The sequence below is a fragment of the Microcaecilia unicolor genome, chromosome 6, assembly GCF_901765095.1.
Source record: "Microcaecilia unicolor chromosome 6, aMicUni1.1, whole genome shotgun sequence".
Taxonomy (NCBI): Eukaryota; Metazoa; Chordata; class Amphibia; order Gymnophiona; family Siphonopidae; genus Microcaecilia; species Microcaecilia unicolor.
The window spans coordinates 330199320-330227084 of NC_044036.1; the positions used below are offsets into that span (position 1 = coordinate 330199320).

The window sequence follows — 27765 nt, forward strand, 5'->3', positions numbered from 1 at the left end:
ATCAAGCCGTTCTGCAATGCCAGTGGAGCCTATTCAAAGCGAATGGGATTTGTCGGCATTACCGCAGCTTAATAAAAGAGGCCATTAGTCTTTGTCCGGTGATGCCCTGGAATTATTGAAAGCCAACATCTGTCTAGAGGATCCTTAGCCCCCAAGACAGTAGTAAAGAAATTTGTATTTGCGACTGGTTAGTAAATTGTCGACCAATGCTGAGCGCCTGTGATTTTCATATGGTGGTACAAACGTTGATTTTACAAGATTGGATTACTGCAATGCTTTGTATTTAGGCATTGCAAAAATGCAGTGTAAAGCTTTGCAGGTGCTCCAGAATTCAGCAGCCAGGCTGATTTTGAAAAGTGGAGAATTTGGGTTAAAACAGTTGCATTGGTTGCCAGTGTGGTACAAAATACACAATAAGATTTTAACTCTGCTCTACCCAACAATTTGCCTTTGTGTGCCCCTATATTTGTTACAGGCAGTGAAGCTACATAGGGCCCGTAAGACAGCTTATATCTGAATATGCATGGCAGCTTTCTATACCATCTTTGATGGAAATACATTACACAGAAACCAGGGCGACCACCTTTTCAGTAGCAGGACCATTACTTTGCAATAAACTTCCTGGATATTTATGGCTCAGTACAACTTTGCCATAATTTAAGAAGGCACTAAAGACCCGTTTATTTGTACAGGCCTTTCCTAACGTGTCATGATGTTGATTCTGTTATTAGTGGAAGACTTTGGCGATTAGAAGCTTGTGTATTATTAAACAGTGTCCCCGGATTCTGTAAAGGTTGCCCAAATTTGGGTGAGGATCCCAGATTGGTGCTTAGTTAATGGCCTCCAATGGTTTCATTATTGGAGTTTCCAAGCACTTAATTGGTACTAAATATAATTTGCATGCGAATCTGGCTATGTGCTATTCTTTAACAATGGGCACCTAACTTGGATCACATGGGCATGGCAGATCAGGGGCGTTCACAAAAGATGCAAGCAATGTTACAGAATAGCGGGGATTTGTGCACCAGGATTTAAATCAGGTAGCTGACGTAAGTCCTCGTGCCCAAGGTTGAGTGCCGAATTTGGTACTCAGTGCTATTCTATAAAGAGCGCTCATCTCAGATTGCCCTTTATAGAAGTAATGTTAAGCGCTGAATTTTCAGTTCCCTTTATAGAATCTGGCCTTATGTGTGTTTAGGCTGTGAACCGCTTAGATGTAAGTGGGTTAAATGTTTCCCTATATAATAATTCTCACCTCCAACGTTCGAAAACCTGGCTGCCTGTGTCCGTAACTTTCTCCGAAGCCTCGCTGATGTCACGACGCATTACACCGTGGAATCTGTGTGCGTGTGTCTGACGTCAGACGCACGAGCACAAACTGATTCCAACGCTGGTCCTCATTCAAGCTGTCCGGCCGACAAAAGGAGACTTCGGCTGGCGGGGGTTGAGGTCCCCCGCCAGCACAGGTACACGATGGCGGATGGGGAGGTTTGCCGGCGGGAAGGGGGGCTCCAGACGGTCGCGACTGGTGGACACAGCTCGGGAACTCCGAGGGGGGGGGGGGCTGGAAATCGGAGGGAGGAAGGCAGGGAGGTGGGATCTGGAACTCGGACCGGGAGGGACGGGCCTCGGCCTGGACCCTAGGGGGGGGAGTGATGGAGTGGTCTGGAACTGGGGGAGGGGGAGCCTTGCTAGCGCCCGTTTCCTTTCTGCCTGAAATGGGCCTTTTATACTAGTTTATAAATAACTATAAACCTCTAGGCAGCCCTTTTGGGTCAAGCAGATTCAGTGTAACCAGAGGCATTCCTAGGGATGCTGACACCCGGGGCGGATCGCCGATGCACCCCGCCCCCCGGGTGCAGCGCCCCCCCCCCCCCCCGGAACAGCGCCACCCCCCCCCCCCCCGGAACAGCGTGACCCTCCGGCGAAAGAACCCCCCCCCCCCCCGGTGCACGCCGCTGGGGGGGGGGGGGGGTGCCACGCGCCTGTCGGCTCTTCGTTTCCATGCTCCCTCTGCCCCGGAACAGGAAGTAACCTTCCCCCACCGCCCCCCTCTTGGTACGCCACTGAGTGTAACTATCAAGCAGACTAGCCTTAAAGTGGCATCTTCTTGGGGGCAGCAAAGGATAGCTGCAGTCAAAGCAAAACAATAGGTTCTCATAGCTGCACAAAGTCGAACTTTTTACCTGTAGAGAGGGTGGGCATTTCACATTACTCAGTTAAGTAGCATTTGGAAATTGTCCTAATTGGGGGTAATTTTATAAAGCATTTTCTGCACATAGAGCATGTTTTACACAGGGAAAAGGGTTCTTGCAATATTGCATGGCTGATCACTATTCTTTATTGGCAAAAAAATCCATAGAGCCAGTCTTTAGATAGAACCTGTTCTGGCTTATAAGGTGCAGGAAAAGCAATGTGTTCATCAAAAGAGTATGCATGTCACAAACACTGTGCTTACAGAGCCTTCAATGCCATGGTCTACTGGCTGCCTTTGTAAATCAGATTAGCAGAAATGCTCAAATGATATGTAAATAAAACATAAGCAGAATGTCCAATGATTATTAATTAACTCTAGCAATTGGCAGCATATGCTAGTAGCAAAATATGGAACCAGGTCTGGGATGTAGAAAACTGAGTGCATATTTCATGTAATAAAAATTAAGGAGCAGAGCCTAAACCTGTGGGAATTTGGTATTGAATGTGAGAACTATTTTGAAATGATTATAAAAAAAAATTACCATTAGAGAAATGTTTTGGCACTTTTGTTGATATCACTATTTGTGATAGTTGTTGTACTGTGTTAGCATAGCAAACTTTCTAATCTTATTTGCATTTCTCTTTTAAGTCTACATTTGAGCTGAACTCAGCTTAGTGAGGCCAAGTAGGTTGAAACACATAGTTGAGTATAGACTATATCAAGTGGCTATCCATAATCGTCAGGCTCTTTCTGAGTGAGTAGATTATCTGGAGCATGTACTTCTCATGACATCCAATAACATTCCACCCCCTCAGTTCACGCTTTTTATATTTCTTCACCTTTGTCTTTATTTTATATTTGAGCCACTTGATGATCTACAGTCAAATTAACCGCATTTCAATTTAATTGAATTGTAGTTTTTTCTAAGGAGAGATGTCTCTTTTCCACCTATAGCAGAGAGGACAGGTTTATTAGATGTGCTTAATAAAAGGCTGCTTCTACAGGTACAAAGTGGGTAAAACTTGCTATTTAGATCTAGATATTGAAGTTATTCAATGGTCCACAGTCTGGTTTTCAGTGATTGATTAGGCTTCTAAAAATTTGGGATTACATCTTAATTTCCTTGTTTATAGATACGGTGCAGAATCAGCCCTTTGCTTTTATTTTTTTTTTTAGGTACAAAATGGGCAAAGAGGCTGAATTAGTATCCAGTATGTGTGTATATATTTTTTATGTTCATAGAGAAACTTTCTAATCAGCGGTGACTTGTCTCTGCAACTGAACTTTTACTTCTGTTAGTTTTTTCCCTCTTAGATACTTGGGAGCAGAAAGCTGAATTTTCCTTTCATATGCATCTGACACTTTCAGTTCTATCACTTCTTGATTCTTACTTCAGATAATCCTGCTTCATAAACCAATTTGAAAAAGTGCATTATTTATTGGCTGCTTGTTTGCTTGGTGAGTTGTTGCTCCAACACATAATTAACATTGAAAACATTTTAATTACAACTAAAAAGATAATTGCTTAGCCATCCAACATACAGAACTGTAAGCCTAGTGGTTAGTGCAGCGGACTTTGATCTTGGGGAACTGGGTTTGATTCCCACTGCAGCTCCTTGTGACTGTGGGCAAGTCACTTAACCCTCCATTGCCCCAGGTACAAAATAAGTACCTGTATATATGTAAACCGCTTTGAATGTAGTTGGAAAAACCCCAAAAAGGCGGTATATCAAGTCCCATTTCCCTATTTGTTTTCAGTTTCTAAAGGGATTTGATTCTTCAATTCAGGCCTTGGTGATCAAGAAAAGAAACAGCCTTGAGTCTTGCATAGATGTTGGCTAACTTCTTGCTAGGGCCTGGACTTAGGAGAGGATTCAAACATCGGGAGTAATTTTGCTTCCCTCTTTGGTGTTTGAAACCACCTTGGATTGCCAAATAGAGTTTTAGAGGATGGTTCCTAATCAGAAGGAATGGGATTTTATATACTGTCTTTCTGTGGTTACAATCAAAGCGGTTTACATATCCTATACAGGTACTTATTTTATACCTGGGGTAATGGAGGGTTAAGTGACAAGGAGCTGCAGCAGGAATCTAACCCAGTTCACCAGGGTCAAAGCCCGTTGCACTAACCACTAGGCTACTCCTGCAGTCAGTTCCCTGAAGACATGCAGTTTTTCAAAGTGTGCTTTCTTAGCATTAGCTTAGACTGTTCTGAGCCAGTGGGTTTTACACCTTCCCATCAGCAGATGGAGATAGAGAAAACTGAATTCAACCAGTGACATCACTGTGGTGCTCTCTGGAACAATCCAGTATGCATCTGCCCAAGGAGCAGAATGTCTCTTTCTGTAATGCACCCAGCCCCATAAACTAATGTGGCTGCAATGATAAGCAAGCGAGCACAACAGCACAAAGTGGAACTCGCTACCCTGTATATACCAGGAATATCCATATCACGGGAGGCCCATATGGCTGCCAGAATCAGATCAGCTACTTCCAATAAGAAAGAAACAGAGCATATCCAGAGTTCCAGGCTGAGCTCTTCCAGGGGCAGGATTTCAGAACAGTGATGCTGACTAAAGGAAAGAAAATTATGACTTAAGACGTAATTTATCTTAGTGTCAGCTTATGCTGTTCTGAACCCGCGGGATGTGCCAAAGGAGACCTCGTGGATGGGGGAAGATGAGGGCCCCCCAAATGACCACTTTGCCAAAGTCTAAATACTCTGGCCAGAACATTCAACTTGTAGTGCTTAGCAAAGGAATGGAGCAAAGATCATGTCACCACCCTGCAACTCTCCTCAGGCGAAACAGACTGGGCTTTCATCCAAGATGCCGCCTGATCCCTGGTTGAGTAGGCCTTCAGTTACATAAGTACATAAGTATTGCCATACTGGGAAAGACCAAAGGTCCATCAAGCCCATCATCCTGTTTCCAACAGTGGCCAATCCAGGTCACAAATACCTGGCAGGATCCCAAAAAATTACAGAACATTCTATATTGCTTATCCCAGAAATAGTGGAGTTTCCCCAAGTCCATTTAATAATGGTCTATGGACTTTTCCTTTAGGAAGCCGTCCAAACCTTCTCTGGCAACAAATTCCAGAGTTCTTATGGCATCGGATGACCCATACCAATGTAGGCAGACTCAATAGCCGTCTTAATCCACCTCACAATAGACGCCTTGGAGGTTGCCTAACCCTTCTGAGGGCCATGAAAAAGCACAAATAGGTGATCAGAGAGACTAAACTCATCATCTCCTCCAGATACTGGAGAAGCACCCTCTGGACATCCAGTTTGTGGAGCCCTCCGGTCTGCAGGAGAAGAACCTCCTGCCCCGAAGGAGGGCAAATACACCTGATTCACATGAATGGAGACACCACCTTGGTCAGAAAAGATGGGACCATACACAAGGACACCAGATCCTCCACAAAGGACAGATACAGGTCCTGGCACAATAGGGCCTGAATTTCCAAGACCCTCTGAGCAGAGGTGATCGCTACCAGAAACACCATTGTCTTAAGTGTGAAGTCCTTGATGGAAGCCAAGCACAAGGACTGGAACAGTGCCCCAGACAATGCCCGGAGAAACAAATTGAGATCCCACAAAGGGAAGGAAGGACGGATGAAGCAGAGGGCGCAAGTGCACTACTCCCTTCAGGAAACAAGCCACCTTCCTGTGCAAAGACAGAGAAGTATCCTTCAGCTGGCAAGCGTTGGCACTTGGACCCTCAGGGAGCTCAAGGCGAGCCCCTATGTCAGGAACCTAAGCCCTCAAGGGGGAAAGGGCCTGTTCCCTACACCAGGACTCAAAACCCCGCCAGACTCTGACTTAAGCCAAGGACGTGGAGGTCCTCCTGGACTGCAGCAGGGTAACAATCACTGCGGGAGAAAACCCACCCTTCTCTAAGCACTGCCTTTCAATGGCCACACTGTAAGCCAAAAGGGATTCTTTTACAGGGAGTGTTGCCTATCAGCAGGTGCTGGAGATCCACATATGGTCTGTGGAGGGCCAATCTGGTGCCACCAGAAAAACCAAATGAACATGGCACACAATCCTGTGCAACACTTGGCCCACCAGAAGCCACGGAGGGAACACACAGAGTAGCACTGTTGCCGGCCAAGGCTGAACCAGAGCATCTATCCCCTGAGATGCTGGCTCCCTCCATCAACTTAAGAAGTTCTCCACCTTTGCATTGGCTTGCGAGGCCATTCAAGTTAAACTGAGGAGGCCTCCAGCGGTCCATTATGAGCTGAAAGGCCTGCCTCCCCAGCTCCCACTCTCCCGGATCCAGAAGAGAGCAACTGAGAAAGTCCACTTGCACATTGAACTTGCCATCAATATAGACCGCTGAAAGACCCTGCAGATGCACTTTCTACCCAGCGGTAGAGGCTCGCTGCCTCCAGGGCCACTGCCTGACTCAGGGTTCCATCCTGCTGCACACCATTGCCACCGCGTTATCTAACATCACTCTGACCGCTTTCCCTTCCAGAAGCAGCTGATGCCCCAGCACTGCCAACTGGATTGCCCGGGTCCCCAGGTGGTTGATGGACCAGGACGCCTCCTGGCTGGACTAGGTGCCCTTTGCTACTTGCCCCAGATAGTGAGCTCTGCAGCCGAGGAGACTTGCACCTACTGAGGAGGATCCAGAGGGACCATCCTCAATAGGTTCACCAGACTGTCCCACCAGGCCAGATTGAGCCTGTCCTTGGGCATAAGTGGAAGACTGAAGTCCTGAAAGACTGGAGCCCACCGAGACAACAGGGCCCACAACAAAGGGTGAGAGCTCTCGCCTAAGGCACCACCTCCAGAGTCACCACCATGGAGCCCAGGAGCTGCAAGTAGGCACAGACTATGGGTCCCAGAAGCTCACACAACTGGTGCGTCTGAACCCGCACCTACTCTGCCATTCCTCTGAGACAAACAGCATACCCTGGCACATTGAACTCCCACATACTTCAGAAGTTGAGATGGACACAGATTTTTTGGGTATGGTTCATGACGCACCCCAGGGACTCCAGAAGGTAGATGACCCTGATCTGTGTTGCCTGTGCTGAGTCCGCTCTAATTAGCCAATCCAGGTATAGGTGAACCTGAACCCCATGGCACCAAAGCTGCACTGCCACCACCACCATCATCATAGAAAACATATGTGGTGCCATAGCTAGGCCAAAAGGCAAGGTCCGAAACTGAAAATGCTTGCCCAACACACAGAAGCGAAGATACCTCCTATGATGATCCAAAATAGTGATATACGCCTTTGTGAGGTCCAGGGAAGTCAGAAATTCCCCCGACTGCACTGAGACTATAATTAAGTGCAACGTCTCGATCCTAAAGTATTAGACCCTGAGGCAAGCGTTGACCCCTTTGTGGCCTAAGATGGGATGGAAGGAGCCACCTTTCTTCGGGATGACGAAATTAATGGAGTACTGTTCCCGACTGCACTCTGCCAAATGCACAGGCTCTACCGCCTCAAGAGTGCACAGATGCTGCAGACTGTATGTGACAACCTGAGCTTCAGACCTGAACCGCAGGGTGAGGCCATGAAGGTGTTGGACACCAGATAAGCTAATTCCCCCCTGCCGACCACATCCAGGACCAACTGATCTGAGGTGATACGGCCCACTCTTCCCGGAAGAGAGACAGACTGCCTCTCACCAGCACCAACAGGGAGCCTGGCTTACCCTTATTGAGCAGAACGGGGGGGGGGGGGGGCAGATGCTCCGCTAGAAATGCCAGTTTTGGGGCCTTGAAAGGAACCATGCCTGAAAGACCTGCCCTGGCCCCTTCCCCCCAAGACGTAGAGAGTAGTGAGCGGCCGAAACTGCCCTGACCCTCTAATGCACCCCTTGGAAACAAGCAGAGGCGCCCTGACCCTCTAGTGCACCCCTTGGAAACAAGCAGAGGAACCCTGAGAGTCTGCCACAGCTTAGGGAGCCAGAGAGGCCATGCCTCCCCCATATCCTTCATCAGCTTCTCCAGGTCCTCTCCAAAGAGCAACTGCCCTCTAAAGGGCAGCTGACTCAACAGCTTTTTGAAAGCTTCATCTGCCACCTAGTGGGGAAGCCACAACCACCCTCATCTGACCACTGAATCTGTCACTGAGTGGGAAGCTAAGTAGCTGCCAAAAAGGCTGTTTCCGACTCCAGGAGCTGCTGCAACCATCACAGCATGGCCCTTTCCACACAACCACCACAAATGGCAGCCTGGATACTGGATGGCAGCTAGAGCAGTTTTTGAGCTGTCACATCTCTTCAAACCCAATATATGTTTGGCTTTCGTATTCTACAAAAACGTGAGGACTGCTAATCCGCTGGGCCTTTGGAGAGGATGCACCAGCCACCACATACTTGGAACCCTTGTTCCAGTACTCCTCGGGCATATGGTCTGATCAGGAGAGCATTTCATTTAGTACCATTTATATATCACCCTTATCCAGAATGGTGAACTCAAACATTTATAGTAAAATATACAAAACAATACACATCATACATAAGTATTGCCATACTGGGAAAGACCAAAGGTCCATCAAGCCCAGAATCCTGTTTCCAACAGTGGCCAATCCAGGTCACAAATACCTGGCAAGATCCCAAAACAATCATCAGATAAACTTTCTAGAGCTAAGAGCTGTATGGAATTCTGTAAAGGCTTTCAGAGTAAGTTGTCCAACAAGGTCATCCTGGTTCAAACAGATAACCAGGTGGCCAAGTATAACATAACCAAGCAGTGTTGTGAGACTATCAGAATATGGAAATGGGCCTTGTATCTGTCAGGCAAATACAATATTCTGGCAGACAAACTGAGTAGAATCCTGTGGCCTCATGAATGGAGGGACATAGTTGTCCATAAGGAGAGTGGTGTGTACCCTTAATAGATCTCTTTGCTGCTCCATTCGACAAAAAGGTTCCTCGGTTTTGCTCCAGGATAGGGTGACATGGCAAACTATTCTCGGATGTCTTCTGTGAATCTTCCAATACCCCTCATAGTGAAGACCATTCTCAAGCCCTAGCAAGATCAGGGAACCATGATTCTCATTGCCCCTGACTGGTTGAGACAAGTGTGGTTCCCACTTCGGTTGGACCTTTACACCAGAGGTTCTATGAAGCTGGAGTGCTAAAACTACAAGAGTTAATATTATTCTTGGATGATTTATATCTGTCTTATAGTATTTTTCCTGTTTTTATAGGACCTTAGTTCTCTAATTTTGAGTTTACTTTATTAAGATGCTTTCCTAACTGTCCTTCAGTTGATACATAATATAAATTAAATGAACAGAGACAGAAAAACACAGGCAGACACAAGATTAGTTATCAGCTCACAATCCCTAGAGACCCACAGGCCTGTTCCAACTTCAGGGAAGATGGTGTGGGTGCCAGGTAGACAAAATGGTTGTGTCAAGTGACCCAAAAGTACATAGTTTTCCATGTTCATTTATTCTTTATACTAGCCGTTAAGCCCGTAAAAACGGGCGAGTATTGCAGCCCTCCTCTCTCCCCTGGCCTCATCCCATCCAACGATCTTCCCCCCCATATCCAGCGACCCTCCTCTTTCCCTTGGCCTCCCCCCTCCCCCATGTCCAGCAACCCTCCTCTGTGCCCTGCTCTCACCCAAGTCCTGCAACCATGGCCTCTCCCCCCTGCCCTCCCCCCATGTCCAGCTATCCTCATCGCCGCCGCTCCCTCCCCCCTCCGTGCCGGGCCCCCTGCACTGACCTGACAGCGTCTCTCACCTCCGTGTGAAAGCACTACAGGCAGCAGCAGATCGCTCTGCTGCTGCCTGCAGCGCTTCCACACGGAGGTGAGAGGCGCTGTCAGGTCAATGCAGGGGGTCCGATATGGAGGAGGGGGTGGAGGTTGTTTCGCGCGATGTTCCTTTCCAGGCGTCTGCATCCGACAATTCGACTCCGTTTCCCTCTCTGTTCCGCCCTCTGACGTCATGATGTCTTGACGCGAGGGCGGGACAGAGAGGGAAGTCTGTACTGCGCATTTGCAAGTGAGTATGATCACTTGCCGTTTATATGTTTGATTCCACCTATTTAAGAAGCAGGTAGGTGATGGAATAGTCAACAGATTTTCTTACTTGGAATGCAAGATTGAGAAGGCCAGAAAGGATACAGTAGTAAGGATACCAGATACTTGGGGATACCCAAGTCAAGTGCTGTATGGACAAGCATAAAAACTTTGAATTTAATTGTGAAAGAACCTGTCTACCATTCTTCTGTTTATCAAATAATTATATGTGAGAGATGGTGTGACCTTATGTGAGAGACCTTATAAAATACCTACCATGTTCTACATGAGTTACTGAATATAAGGAGCTGTCTGATAGCTCAGTTAATGGCCTTGATTATGATGAGTACATGGTCATTTTGCACGGTGATAATGGTGCAATTTGAGTATGGGTTTTGGTTTATTTTTGCTAGATTAGAAAAGTTTCCTTCAGTAGTTTTATCAAAGATCTTCATTTGTCAGCTTTCTTTAAAGACAAGGACAAAAGCATTAAGCTTTAGAATATTTAGCATCTTTTATAAAGATCAAAGCCAATATTATTATTATTAACATTTGTATAGTGCTACCAGACGCACGCAGCGCTGAACACCTGACACACAGAGACAGTCCCTGCTCGATAGAGCTTACAATCTAAAAATACAGACAGACAAGACAATTAAGGGTGAGGAAAGTACTGGGTGAGAAAGAACAAGGATAGGGGAATTGAGTAGTGGTTAGGAGCCAAAAGCAATGGTGAAAAGGTGGGTTTTCAGCATAGATTTGAAAACAGGCAGAGATGGAGCTAGGCGTACAGGCTCAGGAAGTCCATTCCAGGCATAAGGCGCCGCGAGGGAAAAGGAGCGAAGCCTGGAATTATCATAAGTTCATGTCCTGATCTGTTTTTTAGTTAAACTTTTAGCACATCATATGTTTTTAGATATTTCTAAACAGACCTCAGCAGGTAACAGTTCAAGTTCTAGCCTCCTGTAATAACCACAAAATAGTTGAAGTATTACTAGGTTTTAATCGAAGACGGTGGAGAAAACAATGGATGAAATTTTAATTTCCTTTAGCATCTTTCAGCCAAGCATTATTACTTTCCAATCTCGTCTAACTTTTTGAAAATGTAAGCTATTTCTGTTAAGGCAAAATGTATTTCTGGTTGTATTGATTATTCTGCGTTGCCATTACTGCGCTGGTCATGCTCTTTGGTGATGATTTAGAATGTTGACTCTGTTGTGCATCGCTCTTTTTCTTTCTATTCCTTCTAATAGGATTATGCAACATTATTGCCTCAGTCTGCATCCTTAGCTGTAGTGCATCAAAACACCTCTCCCTGCCCTTCAGCCTTCTCTTCCTTTATTTTTTGACTTGACTTTTCTACTTAGACCCGTCTTTTCCACTCTGTTCTATAGTATTATCTTTGACTTCAGCTAGAGTCTCAAGCCTGCTATGGTACTCTTCTCACAGCAATGCTCGTTTCTAATGGCATCCCTTGCCTGCAGCATATTAGATCTCCTTTCATATTGTGATATTAAAGCATCCTTGATACAATCTTGACATATTTGTGGTCACAGAAGTTTACAGATTGTTCTTTTACCTAAATAAGATTTTAAATCATTGACTTGTAGTTGGGTACAGACATTTTGTACCTCATCATGTTCAGTTAACGGCAGGGGTGTGCTGGTAAATTTTTAACAGGCTCTTTCTCAGGACGTAGCCAGCTCTGCAGTTGGAAGGGCCAGGGATGGCCGGGTTGGGGGGGGGGGGGAGCAACACTTGCCTCTCTCTCCTCCCTCCCTTCGTGCGGGCATGCTAGGCATACCTTTGCTGGCAACCAATAAATGGACTGCCACCACTCCCAACGTCTTGCTCTGAGCAGCATGCTGAAACTTCTCACACATGCTGGAGAAGTCCCAGCCTGCTGCTCAGAGCTGGAAACAAGGAGCGGGGAGCAGCAGCAGTCTATTTACTTGGCTGGCAGGGCTCAGCGTCCCCACCAGCAAAGTAAAAGAGAATTCAGAAGGGGGCCCAAGCCCACATTTTGGGAGCTAGTTGTTAAAGTAGCCATGGAGGGCCCTACTTTAACAACCGGCTCCCAAAATTCTTAAAAATTTAACAACCGGCTCTTGCGAGCCTGCTCCAGCACACCACTGGTTAACGGTAAACACATTGCTTATGATAGTACAATCAGTCTGTGAAAATGTACAGTGGTATATTTCAGCAGGATAGCTAAATAAGAAAAAAAGGTTATGAGATGATTTATTTATTTTTTCTAAAAAAAAAATTTTCTAAAATCTAAAATATGTTCTCTGGATTGTTTCCCAAAGCTTATGGTTTCTTGTGGTGTCTTGCTGCCTTACAGAACTAGAACATTGCTTGTTTTCCTAATAGGCTATGGATTTTTAAAAATTACTCTTGCTTTTAATTTTGTAGGTACACTGGCCAGGTTATCAGAGTAGGCTTGCCGTTGACCCTCGACTCATGACGCATCCGGCTGCTATGGCATATAACATGAACCTTCTCCAGGCACATGGGCGTGGTTCTCCTATACCCTATGGCCTTGGTCATCATTCTCCTGTCAATATAGCGCAGCAGGGGCAGCAGCAGCTTCAACAGCAAGACAAGGAGCAACATGAACAAAACCGAAACGGTGAGACCTTCAAATATTTGAAAGGTATTAATCTGCAAACGAACCTTTTTCGGAGATGCGAAGGCGGTAGAACGAGAGGACATGAAATGAGATTGAAGGGGGGCAGACTCAAGAAAAATGTCAGGAAGTATTTTTTCACGGAGAGAGTGGTGGATGCTTGAAATGCCCTCCCGCGGGAGGTGGTGGAAATGAAAATGGTAACGGAATTCAAACATGCGTGGGATAAACATAAAGGAATCCTGTTCAGAAGGAATGGATCCTCAGAAGCTTAGCCGAGATTGGGTGGCAGAGCCGGTGGTGGGAGGCGGGGCTGGTGGTTGGGAGGCGGGGATAGTGCTGAGCAGACTTATATGGTCTGTGCCAGAGCCGGTGGTGGGAGGCGGGACTGGTGGTTGGGAGGCGGGGATAGTGCTGGACAGACTTATACGGTCTGTACCAGAGCCGGTGGTGGGAGGAGGGGCTGGTGTTTGGGAGGCGGGGATAGTGTTGGGCAGACTTATACGGTCTGTGCCCTGAAGAGGACAGGTACAAATCAAGGTAGGGTATACACAAAAAGTAGCACATATGAGTTTATCTTGTTGGGCAGACAGGATGGACCGTGCAGGTCTTTTTCTGCCGTCATCTACTATGTTACTATGTAAATGCCCAAGTAGTCATATTTGTTTATTAAATCCACTTTGAAGAAATTTATACCCACAATTATGAGGACAACTAAATTATACCGGAGGAAAAAAATTGAATGAAATCAACACCAACCCCACAGTAACCTAAATTGTGCTCATATAATTTGAGACTACTTCAACATTGATGTCATGGACTTTGTCTCAGTGATTTTAAATATGGCACATAGTGAAAAACTCACAAGTACTCAAATGTGTTCACAGCAAACAATTCACTAAATGTAGCTGTAATCAATATCCCATCCTGTTCTTTCAGAAAAAAATTTTTCAACAGTTTATCCAAAATATTTTTTGTAAAGAGATAACTTCACTGTTCGTGGCCAGGTTCAAAATGGCACCAGCGACCCTAGTGTTAGTACCACAAAACTATTGCTGAGGGTCTCCAGTGCTGCTTTCAACCCGGCACAGCAAGGGGCAAGACTGACTGGGGATCACTCTTGTCCACTTGACACCAGGGATTACTAAAGGTAGGTTCTGAAAGGGAAGGTACTTTTGCGGATTGGGGGGGGGATCTTTGGGACAGGGGTTTTGTATGTTCAGCGTATCGGGGGTGGTCTTCAGGTTGGGGGCCTTGGGAAGGAAGCTTGTATTTCAGGGCATTGGAAGGGGAGGGTCTTTGGGGCATGGGAAAATGGATGGGGGCATCAGGAGGGTGAAAATAGATTGTAGGGGCATCCGGGGGGGGGGGGGGGGGGAGGAGGTTTGTGATAAAAGGCATTGGCAGTTTTGCCGGCCCCTTTAAGAATTGGCCTGGGAGCATCAGGCTGTAACTTAGTGACCTAATGCTCCCTTGGGAGTGTGAATAATACTGTTCTGGATTGCAAGCAGTGTTAGTCACACCTGTGGTATATGAATAACTTGCGTTACTGAACTATTGCAGGTTAATCAGTCCTGTGGGAACTTAAGGTGTGGTAAAAGCCCGACTTTGACAACACCTTAATAACTCCCCCCCCCCGCCCCCCTTCCGAATGGCTCATGTGACTTCTCTGTTTTTATTTCCTTCCAGTGTATAGTCAAAATCCAGCTAATTTGGTAAATTCACCTAAAGCATTTGAACACCTTTTTTAGGTAAAAACGAAAGCAATTTAGGATCGGAAATGAGTAAACTTCGAACCCCAGAGAAAAAACCTCCAGAACCCAAACAGGTATTTTAGTTTCAGGCTGCTAAAAGCGAAATATGTGCTTATAGAATGAACAGCCTGATTGGCTAGTGAAAACTAAGGCAGATAGAGGAAATGGGAAAAAGCATTTCATAAAAGCACAAGCATGAAGCTTATTTGTGTGTAGTAGTTATGGTAAGGGCACATTGCATAGCTTAATTTGACATCTCAGCCCAAAGAAACTTGAATAAGAGCATGATGACTTGCATTTTATTCATTCATTGCATACCATGCTCTATAAATGAGTACACACTGATTCTCTCTTACTTGCTTTGCCAGTTGCTGGTCAGCAATCCATGGCAAATGTGCTTCCACCTATTCAGGAACAATAGAAATTCAGTCCTGTTTGTATCATATCACCGAGTTACTGTGCTGACACACAGTAGAAGTTAGTTTGTTGTCATACTAACGCATAAGAGTCTCTGCCCATAGCTCTCTACTACTATCATTTTATTGTGCTACTAAATATATACAGTTCCTGACTGTAGAATCACTACTGTCAGAGCAGTTCTGGTACACCCCAGCAGAATTAGCAGGCAGCTAATTGCACAGCAATTCTGAGAGACCCCAGCACATTTAGCAGGCAGCCAATCACACAGCAGTTCTGATAACATTCCAGCAGATTTAGCAGGCAGCCAATCACACAGCAGTTCTGATAACATTCCAGCAGATTTAGCAGGCAGCCAGTCACACAGCAGTTCTGTTAACATTCCAACAGATTTAGCAGGCAGCCAATCACACAGCAGTTCTGATAACATTCCAGCACATTTAGCAGGCAGCCAATCACACAGCAGTTCTGATAACATTCCAGCAGATTTAACAGGCAGCCAGTCACACAGCAGTTCTGTTAACATTCCAGCAGATTTAGCAGGCAGCCAGTCACATCAGTTCTGTTAACATTCCAGCAGATTTAGCAGGCAGCCAATCACACAGCAGTTATGTTAACATTCCAACAGCAGGCAGCCAATCACACAGCAGTTCTGATAATATTCCAGCAGATTTAGCAGGCAGCCAGTCACACAGCAGTTCTGATAACATTCCAGCAGATTTAGCAGGCAGCCAGTCACACAGCAGAGCAGATTTAGCAGGCAGCCAATCACACATCCGTTCCGAGACACCTCCGCAGATCCATTCTCATCTTAAAATTGTACTCCTTGCTGTATTTGGCAGATCTCTTTGGTGCTAAGACAGCACAGTTGATCATAGTGGGGAATGAGAGCTATGGATAGGGCTTTCGTTGTGCAAATATAGGATAAACATTTTCAGTTATTCTGTGCTGAGTGGTTTAATGCTTAGTACTATATATAGTTGAGCAACATTTCAATGTAGTCAATATTTGCATAACAATTGTACTGTAAGAAAGGAGTTGTGCAATTGCACAAAAAAAATGAAAGTTCTTAAAAAAAAATGTTTGATGTACTGCCTAAATACAAGCAATTTAATTTGGTGGTTTACAATAAAACAAGTTCAGAAATCATGAAAGGAAATTACAATGGTCAGAATAGATTGAGTGATGAAATAGAGGTAAAGGTACAGAGGAAATGGGAAAGATAGGTCAACATGACAGTCCCTAAATTTGCTCCATTTAAGTTGGTCAAACTCAGCTTTTTGGTGACAGTTTCTTAAAGTGGCCAACTCCAAGTTCTGCATTAGGAAGTTTTATTGGGGCATGATGTATTTTTATCTCTGTCAAGATGATGCAGACAGAGACTCAGCTGTTAACGTATTCCAAAGGCTGCGGAGATTTTATTCTAAAGTGAGATGTCAGGAATCATCAGATGATTTTTCTCTACTGTCTAAATCTGAAAGTACTCTATATGCAAGTTGCTTCAGGTTGTTTACAATGAGTCAGTGCAACTGGCTATGACCATAACATAACCTTTGCCATTCAGTTTGGAGATATAAATTTGAGACTTAAATGCATGAGGTGGAAAGAATATATTTACAATGTTAACATGTTCTGAGCTAACTGTGAAAGAAAAGTTAGCTAAAATCAGGTCAGTAAGGAGAAATCTGTTTCATTGAATACCTGAAAGAATTCAATTTAGAAAAGGCAAGTTGAAGTACGCAACGTTTTCAAAGGAATTTTCCTGAGTAACTACACAGTTGCCTGGGTAAATTCCCTGGGCTGAAAATTCCTCCCCCCCCCCCCCCCCCCCCCCCCCCCCCCCACCCTTCTCCACTGAATTTGTTGTTCCACAGACTGCATACCTTGAGCTATGGCAAATATGGGCAAGATGAACATAACATAAGAATAGCCATACTGGGTCAGACCATCCAGCCCAGTATCCTGCTTACAGCAATGTCCAATCTAGGTCACAAGTACCTGGCAGAAACCCAGTTAGTAGCACCATTCCATGCTACCGGTCCCAGGACAAGCAGTGGCTTCCCCATGTCCATCTCAATAACAGGCTAGAGCTTCTGTGGATGAAACTATCTGTGCAAAGTTTCAACGTCAGCAGAGTTCTCCTTGGGAGGGAAAGAAAGACACATTTTAAAATTTCCTGTTGTACTTTTTTTTCCTGTGGTCCATGCTGGCCCCAGTTTGAAAGGGAAGCTCTTTAAGCTTTTTCCTTTTGAAAATGAGCTTGCAGGTACATGGGTATAAAATATCTGGACAAACTCAAAACTGAATGCTTAAACATTCGTTAAGAAATTGATGTTTTTAAAATGCACTGTAGGGAGTATTTTTCAGTAGTGAATTTTCTGTGCTTTCTTTCCCTAAGGCATTTTGTTTCCTTAATATTTATCTGTGATCAGAGATAAATGATATAACTGATTCAATTAAAATAGTTAAACTGTGCACTTTCTCACAGAACACAATGGAACCTGAAATTTCACTTCTAGCAGGATAAAGCACTAAACTATTATTCAACTTTATTTTAGTGTATTATGAAAATAATAAAATTCTAGGCGCTTTTCCCTGTATAGTCCTCGGAATCATTTTTAGATTTTTGACAAAAGTAGAATATTTTAACTTCTATAATTAGAGTTTTTGTTATGTATAATATTGATTTTGAACTTTATTAAACATTTAAACATTTGAGGGTGTATTTCTAAGCAGTGTTAGCTGATAATGTGACATATAACATGGATGCCATCATGGCACCGTTGCAGTTAAAGCTTGCTAGTTTTTGCGTTAACAGCTAATGCAGAATGGGTGGAGATTGGGTGAAGACTGTGCTTTAACTGTCAGTGTGATGCAGTTCACATCACCTAAATTATCTACAATGCAGTAAGGAAGTAAAGGTACTGGGAGTGCCCCCAGCAGTTAACACAGAGGCTTTGGCATTACCACATGGTAATTGCAGTTCCTTACCACACTTTCATAAATATGCCCCTTGCTGTTTTTGTAGATTTCAGGGAGGGAACTCAATAGAAATCAAACAAAATAAAACATGGAAAAGAAAATAAGATGATACCTGCAGGACCTGCAGGACGTCAGACTCACAGAAGCAGAAGCCTGCGCGGCCACATTGGTGATCTGCAAGGGCCGACTTCTACATGGAATGTTGCTAGTGGAATAGCAACATTCCATGTAGAATCTATAGAAATCAAACAAAATAAAACATGGAAAAGAAAATAAGATGATACCTTTTTTATTGGACATAACTTAATACATTTCTTGATTAGCTTTCGAAGGTTGCCCTTCTTCATCAGATCGGAAATAGGCAAATGTGCTAGCTGACAGTGTATATAAGTGAAAACATTCAAGCATTACTATGACAGTCTGACAGGGTGGGAGGATGGGGGTGGGTAAGAGAGGTGAGGGGTGGAGAGAAATACAGCTTTATGGTTTATAATGGGCTAGGAACTTAAGGACTTAACAAGGATCTGGGGTTCCTAGCCCATTATAAACCATAAAGCTGTATGTCTCTGTTGATCACCCCACCCATCACCTATCCACACCCATCCTGTTAGAATATCAATGATATGCTTTGATGTCCCCATGCATACCTCCTACCCACCCCCATCCTCCCACCCTGTCAGACTGTCATAGTAATGCTTGAATGTTTTCACTTATATACACTGTCAGCTAGCACATTTGCTTATTTCCGATCTGACGAAGAAGGGCAACCTTCGAAAGCTAATCAAGAAATGTATTAAGTTATGTCCAATAAAAAAGGTATCATCTTATTTTCTTTTCCATGTTTTATTTTGTTTGATTTCTATTGATAACCTTAAGAGTGGACTAACACGGCTACCACACTCCTCTACTTAGGGAGGGAACTGAAATGGCTTTTGTGTTTCCTTTGGTCAGCTGCTAAATAATTCAGCGTGACAGGGAGGAAGATAATACCAGGGCTGGTGTTAGACATGCAGAAGAAGCCCAGTGCAGAAACTGGGAGGGTGTCCCAAATCCCTTCACCCTCTAACGCCGGCCCTGGATAATACCAAGCAGCACTATTTTAATCTAACCAGTGATTTTATAATTGCCTTGAAATTCTAACTCTAATCGGTTTCCCAGGGTTTTGTTTGTGCTTTCTAATTAAGAGTTGTATTTCATTTGCTTTAGGTTGACGTAGAAGCTGGTCCACAGACTAGAAGCCCGGAATCTCGTTCCAGCAATTTTTATCCTAATCCTAAATTCCATCGCAAAGATAATCTTAACCCCAGGCACTTGAACGTTCATCTTACACCTCCACCCCCACAGTATGCAGTCCCCAGTCGCCACTTCCAGCACCTGTCCCAGTTACCAAGACAGCCATATCCTGTGCAGCAGCAGCAGCAGCAACAAAATTTGTTAACATCACAACAAAACCATCTGCCTGAACAGCAAAGCCAAATGCCCCCTCAACAAGGCCCAGTAGTTCAACAACACAATCATTTGAACCAACAGCCATCACAACTTTCACCTGCATTCCAGGCAGGTCCCAATCATTCGTTTTTTAATAGCCCTTTGCCCCATGGACCCCATTCTCCTGGCATAGATACTGTTATTCCAGAGCAGCATCCCCCTTTGCTTCAAGAAGTCAATAACCTCCTGAGGCCGGCTGCACAGCATAACTCTCTGCTGCCATCACATTTGAACAGTTTCATTGAAGAGAGCCCTTCAGGACTGGCTGTAGGGGAGGCTCTAGGTAGGTGTTCTTTTTATGAGGTTTGTTGCTTCTTAAACAATTGTAGACTGGTGAAGATGAAAAACTGATTTGTCAGAGGTTTTCTTTGTCCAGTTTCTGGAACCTAAGTTGGAGAAGGAAGTGTTTAAAGGTATTAATCGAGGGTAATGACCTCACTGAAAATTGCCCTCCTTATTGTGACTGAAACCACTCTCAGCTGCCATGTCCCACATTCTTTTAGCCACGTTAAAAAGAAATGTGGTATTAAACAGCTAGTGTGGAAAACACTGCTTTAGGCATGAAATGGGCAGGGACCATGCCTTGCATTTGGCATGGAGGTTGTTCAGGCATTAACTGTTCTGGTTTATTTGCCATGTTAACACCATTTCAAGAGGTGTAACTACCTGCATAGTTCATTACTTGGCATGGATTCATTTATATCACTTTCTCTGTTTTCTGCTCTCCCAAAAATGCTGGAAAAACAATTTTAACACAGAGGTTTTTTCATTACTGTACATTAATTTTGGCAATCACTGCATGATAATTACAAAACCTTAGTGCAACTTAGTAAACAGGGACTATAGTTTCCCAGGACACTGTGAAGTATGCTAGCAGATCTTTTACATTTGTAATATTCATCATAAATCCATAGATTAGTTTAAATGTAGTTTTCTGTGTCTTGAAAAATATGTTTTACTGTAATGGTAAAAATATATGTTAACTGATATTTACTTTTATTTATAGTATGGAATACTGATGAATTCTTAAGGATTTCTTATTAGGGAATATTAGGCTTATTAGAAGATCAGGTGACACCAATGGCATTCAGACAGTTTCATTCAAGATTGAATGTTTTTACCCACATCTTGTGGCATTCTGGGCTTTATAATCCACCATTTAAAAACTGAGAATTCTAGAAAGTTTTAAAATAAATGGTATCAATGTTCATGAGATCATCTCAGGGGCGTAGCCAGACAACAGATTTTGGGTGGGCCTAGGCAAGAATTGGTTGGGCACCAAGTGTTCTCCCCCAGCTCCCCCCCCCCCCTAAAAAAAATCTCAGCTGGTGGGAAAACGCTTCTTTCTACCTTGGCAGCAGGAATGCACTGAAAACTGAGCATGCGCAGGTGTCGTGGAGAGTAGCGTTTTTGTTACCATCAGGGGGAAATCTTCAGCTGGCGGAGCTTGGGATTCCCACCAATTACCACTAAACATGTGCTACTGTTGGGTGGGCCTGAGCCATAAATGGGTGGGCCCTGGCCCACCCAAGCCCACCTGTGGCTACGCCACTGGATCATCTGGGTGCTTCACATTGTGGTACAAATAAATTCTTTCACCAAAGCATTATAGAAAGGTTCTCCATGATCCTCAATCAACCATTCAAGTAGATGACTTCATACAATGGTGCCAAGATGGACTAGCTCTTTCAGAGCTCAGAAAAAGCCAGAATGCTTTTTTTTTTGTTTTTTTTTGTTTAGCCTATGTAGGACTTCCCACACAGCCACTACATCAAAAGTCCCCTTGGTCTATGTTTGTCTAAGTTTCTGCTTTCTAAACAATTTTTTTTCCTTGCCACTGAAGAGATTTTATCAACTCATCGTACTGTTTTCTTTATTCTCTTTCTCCAAGTTTGTGCTAAAAGTACCACAGAAAGTTGTATTTCTCAATGTAAAGCTCAAGTACACAAAGTAGACATTTTGATAGTACAGGTAGAATGTATGGCTGGAGAGTATGTTAGAAGCAAAAACTGTAGGAAAAGGAATGCGACTCTTTATAAATGGGTAAATACGTGAAGTCAGTGTTCATGTGTGATGAGTGACTGGGTGTGGTGTAACCCCTTCTCTGCCCTTGCCTTTCATCACCTCTCAATCTTCTCCTGCCTCTTTCCTTTTCCTTCTTTTCTGTCCTTCACCTTTCTCATGTCCTTTTTCTACAGCCTCACTGTCCTCTCTATCCTTGCCTTCTCTCACCTCCTAACTTGCAAATCTTTCTTCATTTCCACCCCCTCCCCCAGGAGATTGGAGTCATACCAGCAGCTGAACTCCAGCCTTTTCTGCATGCACCATTGTACAGAACAACTTCTGTGTGGTGGGGGATGGAAGCCCTACTAGCAATCCAGGGTGTCTCATCAGCTGACAGGAGATGGAGCAACCTTCCTTTGCTTCTGGAACATGGAATTTTAGTTTCAGAACTGAATGCATTTCCAAAGCAAACATTTTATGACTGGGCAGACAGACGCAGACACCCTCAGTAATAGGTATTCTCTGGAGCAAACTGTGTCTAAAAACAAAATTTTATGAAAAAAAAAAGAGGTTGTAAGATTCATTTACTCTAAAATTAGTTTGACCTAGCAAACCACTTGTTCAATTTGAAAACTTGAAAAGGTGCTCCTGGAGGAGAAAAATGTCCATCACTGACACTCATCAAAAATGCCACTACTAACTAGGGCCAGACCAGTCTTTCTAGCTGCACCAAGAAGTCCCCCAGGGTGAAAATCTTTAGGAATTACAAGGTTGAAGGATCTTCAGCTCTCACTATCACATTCTCCTAAGAAAGGTGGGAAAAGCTGCTCTGTTCCTTTATAGGCTTTTTGAATGGAAAGAGACCAACAGTACTCAGTCTGAGATAGTGGTTCTTTTGAGAGAAACAGAAGCAGCTGCTGCTTAAGAGGCACGCCTCAAAAGATAAGAACGTATAAAGAAAGGAATCTAGGTGCCAAAATATCCCAGGTCCTGATGTAGAGATCAAGGGTAAAGAAGACAGTTGCTATCTAACGTAAGTTGCTATATGAGAAAGCTCAGCTGTCCACAGTTATGAAGAAGTCATCACTGAAAGATACTGTGCAGGAAACATCGGTGTAACAGAACCATGCAGCACAGGAGGATTCTACACAGCAACCATATACAGAATAGAAAGTAAGTTCAGAGCAGAAACAATTGGCACAGAAGGATTTTGCAAAGTGGCTGTATATGCACAAAAGTCTCATTTTAACCTTGAAGTCACATGTACTGATTCCAGAGGCAGATGATTCCTCCTCTGAGCCCTTAATCATTAGAACATCCAGGGACGACTCCTGCTTGCCACATGATAGGTCACATGAGATCAGTTTAGGATGAAGATCCTATCATATTGGATCTAAGAACATAGGAATAACCATACTAGGTCAGAACAATGTTCCATCTAGCCCAGTATCCTGTTTCCAAGAGTGGCCAATCCAAGTCACGAGTACCTGGCAGAAATCCAAATAGCAGCATTCCATGCTACCAGTTCCAGGGCAAACAGTGGCTTCCCTATGTGTCTTTCAATAGCAGACTTTGGATGTTTCCTCCAGGAACTTGTCCAAACCTTTTTCAAACCCAGATACGCTAACTGCTGTTACCACATCCTTTGGGAACGAGTTCCAGAGCTTGACTATTCATTGAGTGAAAACATTTCCTCCTATTTGTTTTAAAAGTATTTCTATGTAACTTCATTGGGTGGCCCCTAGTCTTTGTACTTTTTGAAAGAGTAAAAAATCGATTCAATTTTACCCATTTTACACCACTCAGGATTCTGTAGATCGCAATCATAGCTCCCCTCAACCATGTCTTTTCCAAGCTGAAGATCCCCAATCTCTTTAGCCTTTCTGCATATATGAGGAGCTCCATCCCCTGTATAATTTTGGTTGCTCTTCTTTGAACCTTTTCTAATTCTTCTGTAAGTTTTTTTTAGATAAGACGACCAGAGTTAAATGCAGTACCCAAGGTGAAGTTGTAACATGGAGTGATACAGAGACATTACAGTATTCTTGGTCTTATTTACCAGGGAATTTTCCAGAAGTACAGAGCAGAACCATTCTTTGATTTAACACTAGTCAGAACAGATCAGTTTAAGAGACAGAAGAAAAACGATGACAGTAGACCACCAGTATGGCAGAAGAAAGTTTACTGAATAGCGGTAACCCAACATGGCCACATTTCAGCAGTTGCCTGCATGGGAGTATAACTTTAGCTTAGCACAAAGACAAGCTTAAGGATGTTGGTGGGTAGATAATCATACTTCAGTCTTAAATGTGAATCAGCAGCGGGTTGATCGGCAGAATATTCATGGAGGCATTCCCTAGGGTGATTAAACAGGGAAGAGTCCAAAGGCCTTCCTTTTGGCCCTGTTGCCTGGAGGACCTTAAATATCCAAAGTGTATTCAGAAAATGGCTTAACAACTCCTTCACATTAACTTGATGTGCTTTTACTGTATCAGTCAGTTGCAGTTCCACAGGATGTGACAGTGGAATCAGCAAAATTCTTTTAGTCACTGCAGTTTCTAATCTGTTAGGATCAAAGGATATGAAGAGTTGAGTGGATTGGCATTGTGGTTGAGTTTTGTTCATACGGTAAACCAGAACTCTTACAATTCAGTGTGAGCAGGGGATGTGCACCTTTTTTTTTGTACATGTGGCCCTTGGAGGGGAAAAGTGGAAAGCACCGTTGAATGATTGATTTGTGGAAACCTTATAATATCTTTGGTAAAGACTTACAGTGAGTTCAAAGGGCTACCATATCCTGAAAAAAACTGCATGGATTTAAAGCTTACTTGCTTGACCGTTTGGTTTCAGTTGCCCATCTCCTCTGACTCTGTACTGAAGAAATATGTTAACAGTTCAACATGGGTCGCCCATTCACACCTTTACATCTTATCTAGACAATACGTCTTAGAGAGGGAATGCATATGAACAAGAAGATATATAAGGCCTTTTCTATTAATGTGTGTCACAATTACTGGATTGCGGTCCTGTAATTTTTTATGTTTTTTGTTTATTGGTTGGTACTTTTCAGTTAGGTCATCTCCCCTCATAATGTCTGTTCATGGTTGCCTTACAAAAGCCAGAATCCAAAACACAGATAGGGCAACGCTTAGATTGGGATTCTCCTCCTTTATAGCTCATTCATCCTGCTTGTCTGAGGAGAAAGCAAAGTTGCTTACTTGTAACAAGGGTTTTCCATATATAGCAGAATAAATCAGGCATACATACCCACCCATTTTCCTGGAGAGTTGATTCCTAAGCTCTATATTAGGGGACTCGTGATGTGGGAGCTGCATGGGAAGTATCTTGCGTACTCAGAAAAACCTTTGTGTGGGTAATCTCACCCCTCTAGTCTGTCTGATTTATCCTGGTGTTTACAAGTGATCAACTTCGCTTTTTTTATTTAAAGCAAGCATCTAATCCCCTATATGTTAATGTGGACTTTTCATACGCTAAAATAGTTCAGTAACTGCAGATTATTCTTTCTGACTGACAATGCGCGTGATCTCCGCAGCATGCTACCGTTTTGAATGGCTCTGTGTTGGGTTAGTTTTAGATTATAAAAGCAATTGTAAAGAATAGAAATAGCTGCTGCTTTTTTGTGTTTAAAGCCTCAGTTTGCCTTAGATGAGAGTTCAGGTTTAGATGAAATGCTTACATTTTTGTACAGTATTGCTGAGTAGTACTATAAATCAAGGAAAAATAATCTTTTGAAGAGCTAGAGTAACCCGGTTAAGTTTGATTCCTGGCAGTAGATCTTCACACACAAAAGAGGGGATATGGGTAAAATATGGCAAATTTTTGTAATTGTTTTACAGATCGCATTCATGGAAATGTAGCCTTGGAAACATTAAGGCAACAGCAGCAAGCCAGGCTGCAACAATGGACCGAGCATAATGCCTTTCTCAGTCAGGGCAATATGCAATATCCACACCATCACCATCCTCATCCTCACGTGCAGCACATTTCCCAGCAACCGATGGGATTGCCCCCACAGCCAGTTAGGGCAAATTGGAAACTTGCAAATAATGCTGAAGATGAGACTGATGCAGCATATTCAAGGTATTTTATTTATTTTTTTTTACTTAAAGAAAACACATCTCGCAGGGAAATTCAACATGTATGGTAGTTCACAATCAAACATTTCAATATGGTTCTGCTAAATTACACTTTTTTTCTTCAAAAGGGCAACCCATGTGTCCAGATCAGGGAGCCCTTGTCCTGAGAGCTTGAGGGGAGCCTGTGAGGTTCAGACTCCAAACTATGTATACCTTTTTATTGAGTTTAGCTACTTACATATTAAGCACTTCAGAGATATTCAGCCTCTATCTGTTATCATAGGTTTAACTCTCTGGTACTTAGCAGGTTAACGTAGAAATAAGTACCATTAAGTAAAATAATTACAATGAAAACTTTTGGGTCAGTCTTTGAAGGTACAATGTTTAGTGTTTTGTCATATTAAGCTGCTGTCCATATAGCTAAGTGGTTTAATTTATACTTGCATAAAAGCAGTCTTAATTTAAAGCTCTTTGGTTTGATTTAATTACTTAATATATTGCTTAATACAGTTAAGTTTTAAAGTGCTTTACAATAAAACAGGCACAAGTACAATGAGTGTTTTAACAAGTAAAACCAAACAATATAATTGTTTAACCAAAATTAAAGTAAACAGCTGTCATCACAGTCAGAAATTGACTTAATGTGTTTATGATCTGATCTGGCAAAGACATTCCATGTTTTGAGAATCTTACGAAACCCAAGGTAGCTTATAAACTGCTCACTTCTTCAGGTAAAGAGTTCCATAAGAGAGGACCAACGTAACAAAGTTCTGTTTCTTGTGGAAGTTAATTTCACAACTTGGAGTGATGGAAGCTGTAATAAGAACGCTAAGATGCACATAGCAATCAAAAGTATTGTTTCTTGGATAATTTATCCCTTAAATATACTGGTGCTTCCAGATAAAACACAGCATATTAAATTTAATCCTGGCTGAAATTGGTAGCTAATGTAGTCTTTTCAAAACAGGTGTTATATCATCAAACTTCTTGTCATCTGTCACCAAACGAGCTGCTGTGTTCTGATCCAACTGAAGTTTCTTAAGACCAGTCTTTGTAAGACCTTCATATAATGAATTACAATAATCAAGCCTGCTTGTCGCAAAAGCATGTACCAACTTGACCAGATTAGTTTTGGACCAATAAGGCTTCAATTGGTGAATCTTGCTTAATTGAAAATGACACGATTTTATGATGTGCCCAATCTTCTTAATCAGATTTCAAGGAGTTGTCAACAAGAAAGCCTAAAGTAATAGGTAATCTTAATTATGGTGGTAAGTTCATAAGTACATAAGCACCGCCAAACTGGGAAAAGACCAAGGGTCCATCAAGCCCAGCATCCTGTCTCTGACAGTGGCCAATCCAGGCTTCAAGAACCCGGCAACGCCCCCCCCCCCCCACCCCTCACCCAAATAAAAACCCACAAAACTTAATTCTTAATCATGTTCAATGGACTTTTCCCTCAGGAATCTGTCCAAACCCCCTTTAAGTTCCGTAAGGCCAGCTGCTGTCACTACATTTTCTGGCAACGAGTTCCATAGTCTAACTACAAGCTGAGTAAAGAAACTTTATTTTATTTTAGAAGTGCTGTTTGCCATTTAAACGAGCATGAACTGGCATTTAGACATTTACATTGCATAAACATCTATATCCCAATTTTACAAAGCTGGGATAGGACCATCTAAAACTAAAAAGCCTGAATAAGGCAAGGGAGTGTGGTCTGGACATGATTAGGACGGGCCAAAAAGATAAAGGTGTATTCCATGTTTTAGAAGATGACTGTCAGAAGATCGACATCAGGATTTACACCTGCTCCCAGAGACATCTAGGTTTCAGAAAGACCCTCATTTTGTACAGTGTTCCACTGGAGGGATTGCCCCTTAAGCCTCCAGCGGTTGCCGTCCGCCACTAAATACCAAACTGGCAAGGGATATTATTAGCATTTGTATAGCGCTACCAGACGCACGCAGCGCTGAACATGACACAAAGAGACAGTCCCTGCTCAAAAGAGCTTACAATCTAAATAATACAGACAAGACAGTTATGGGTGAGAAGGAAGGAAGAGACAATTGAGTAGTGGCTAGGAGCTAAAAGCAGCAGTGAAAAGGTAGGTTTTCAGCATAGATTTGAAAACAGGTAGAGTTTGATATTGGACTCTGTGACACGTTGGGTACAATAAAAGTATATATAAAACAT

The 27765-nt window shown here is 43.3% G+C and overlaps 1 protein-coding gene across 3 annotated transcripts in view; it reads left to right on the plus strand.

The window, feature by feature from the left end:
* The window catches only part of HELZ (helicase with zinc finger), a 241411-nt gene that overhangs the window by 189244 nt on the left and 24402 nt on the right, over positions 1-27765 (plus strand). For all 3 annotated transcript variants that reach the window (XM_030208449.1, XM_030208451.1, XM_030208450.1), the window contains 4 exons: positions 12617-12833; positions 14582-14658; positions 19190-19754; positions 25333-25576. In XM_030208449.1, the coding sequence (XP_030064309.1) occupies positions 12617-12833; positions 14582-14658; positions 19190-19754; positions 25333-25576 (1103 nt within the window). The remainder of the gene's footprint in view (positions 1-12616; positions 12834-14581; positions 14659-19189; positions 19755-25332; positions 25577-27765) is intronic.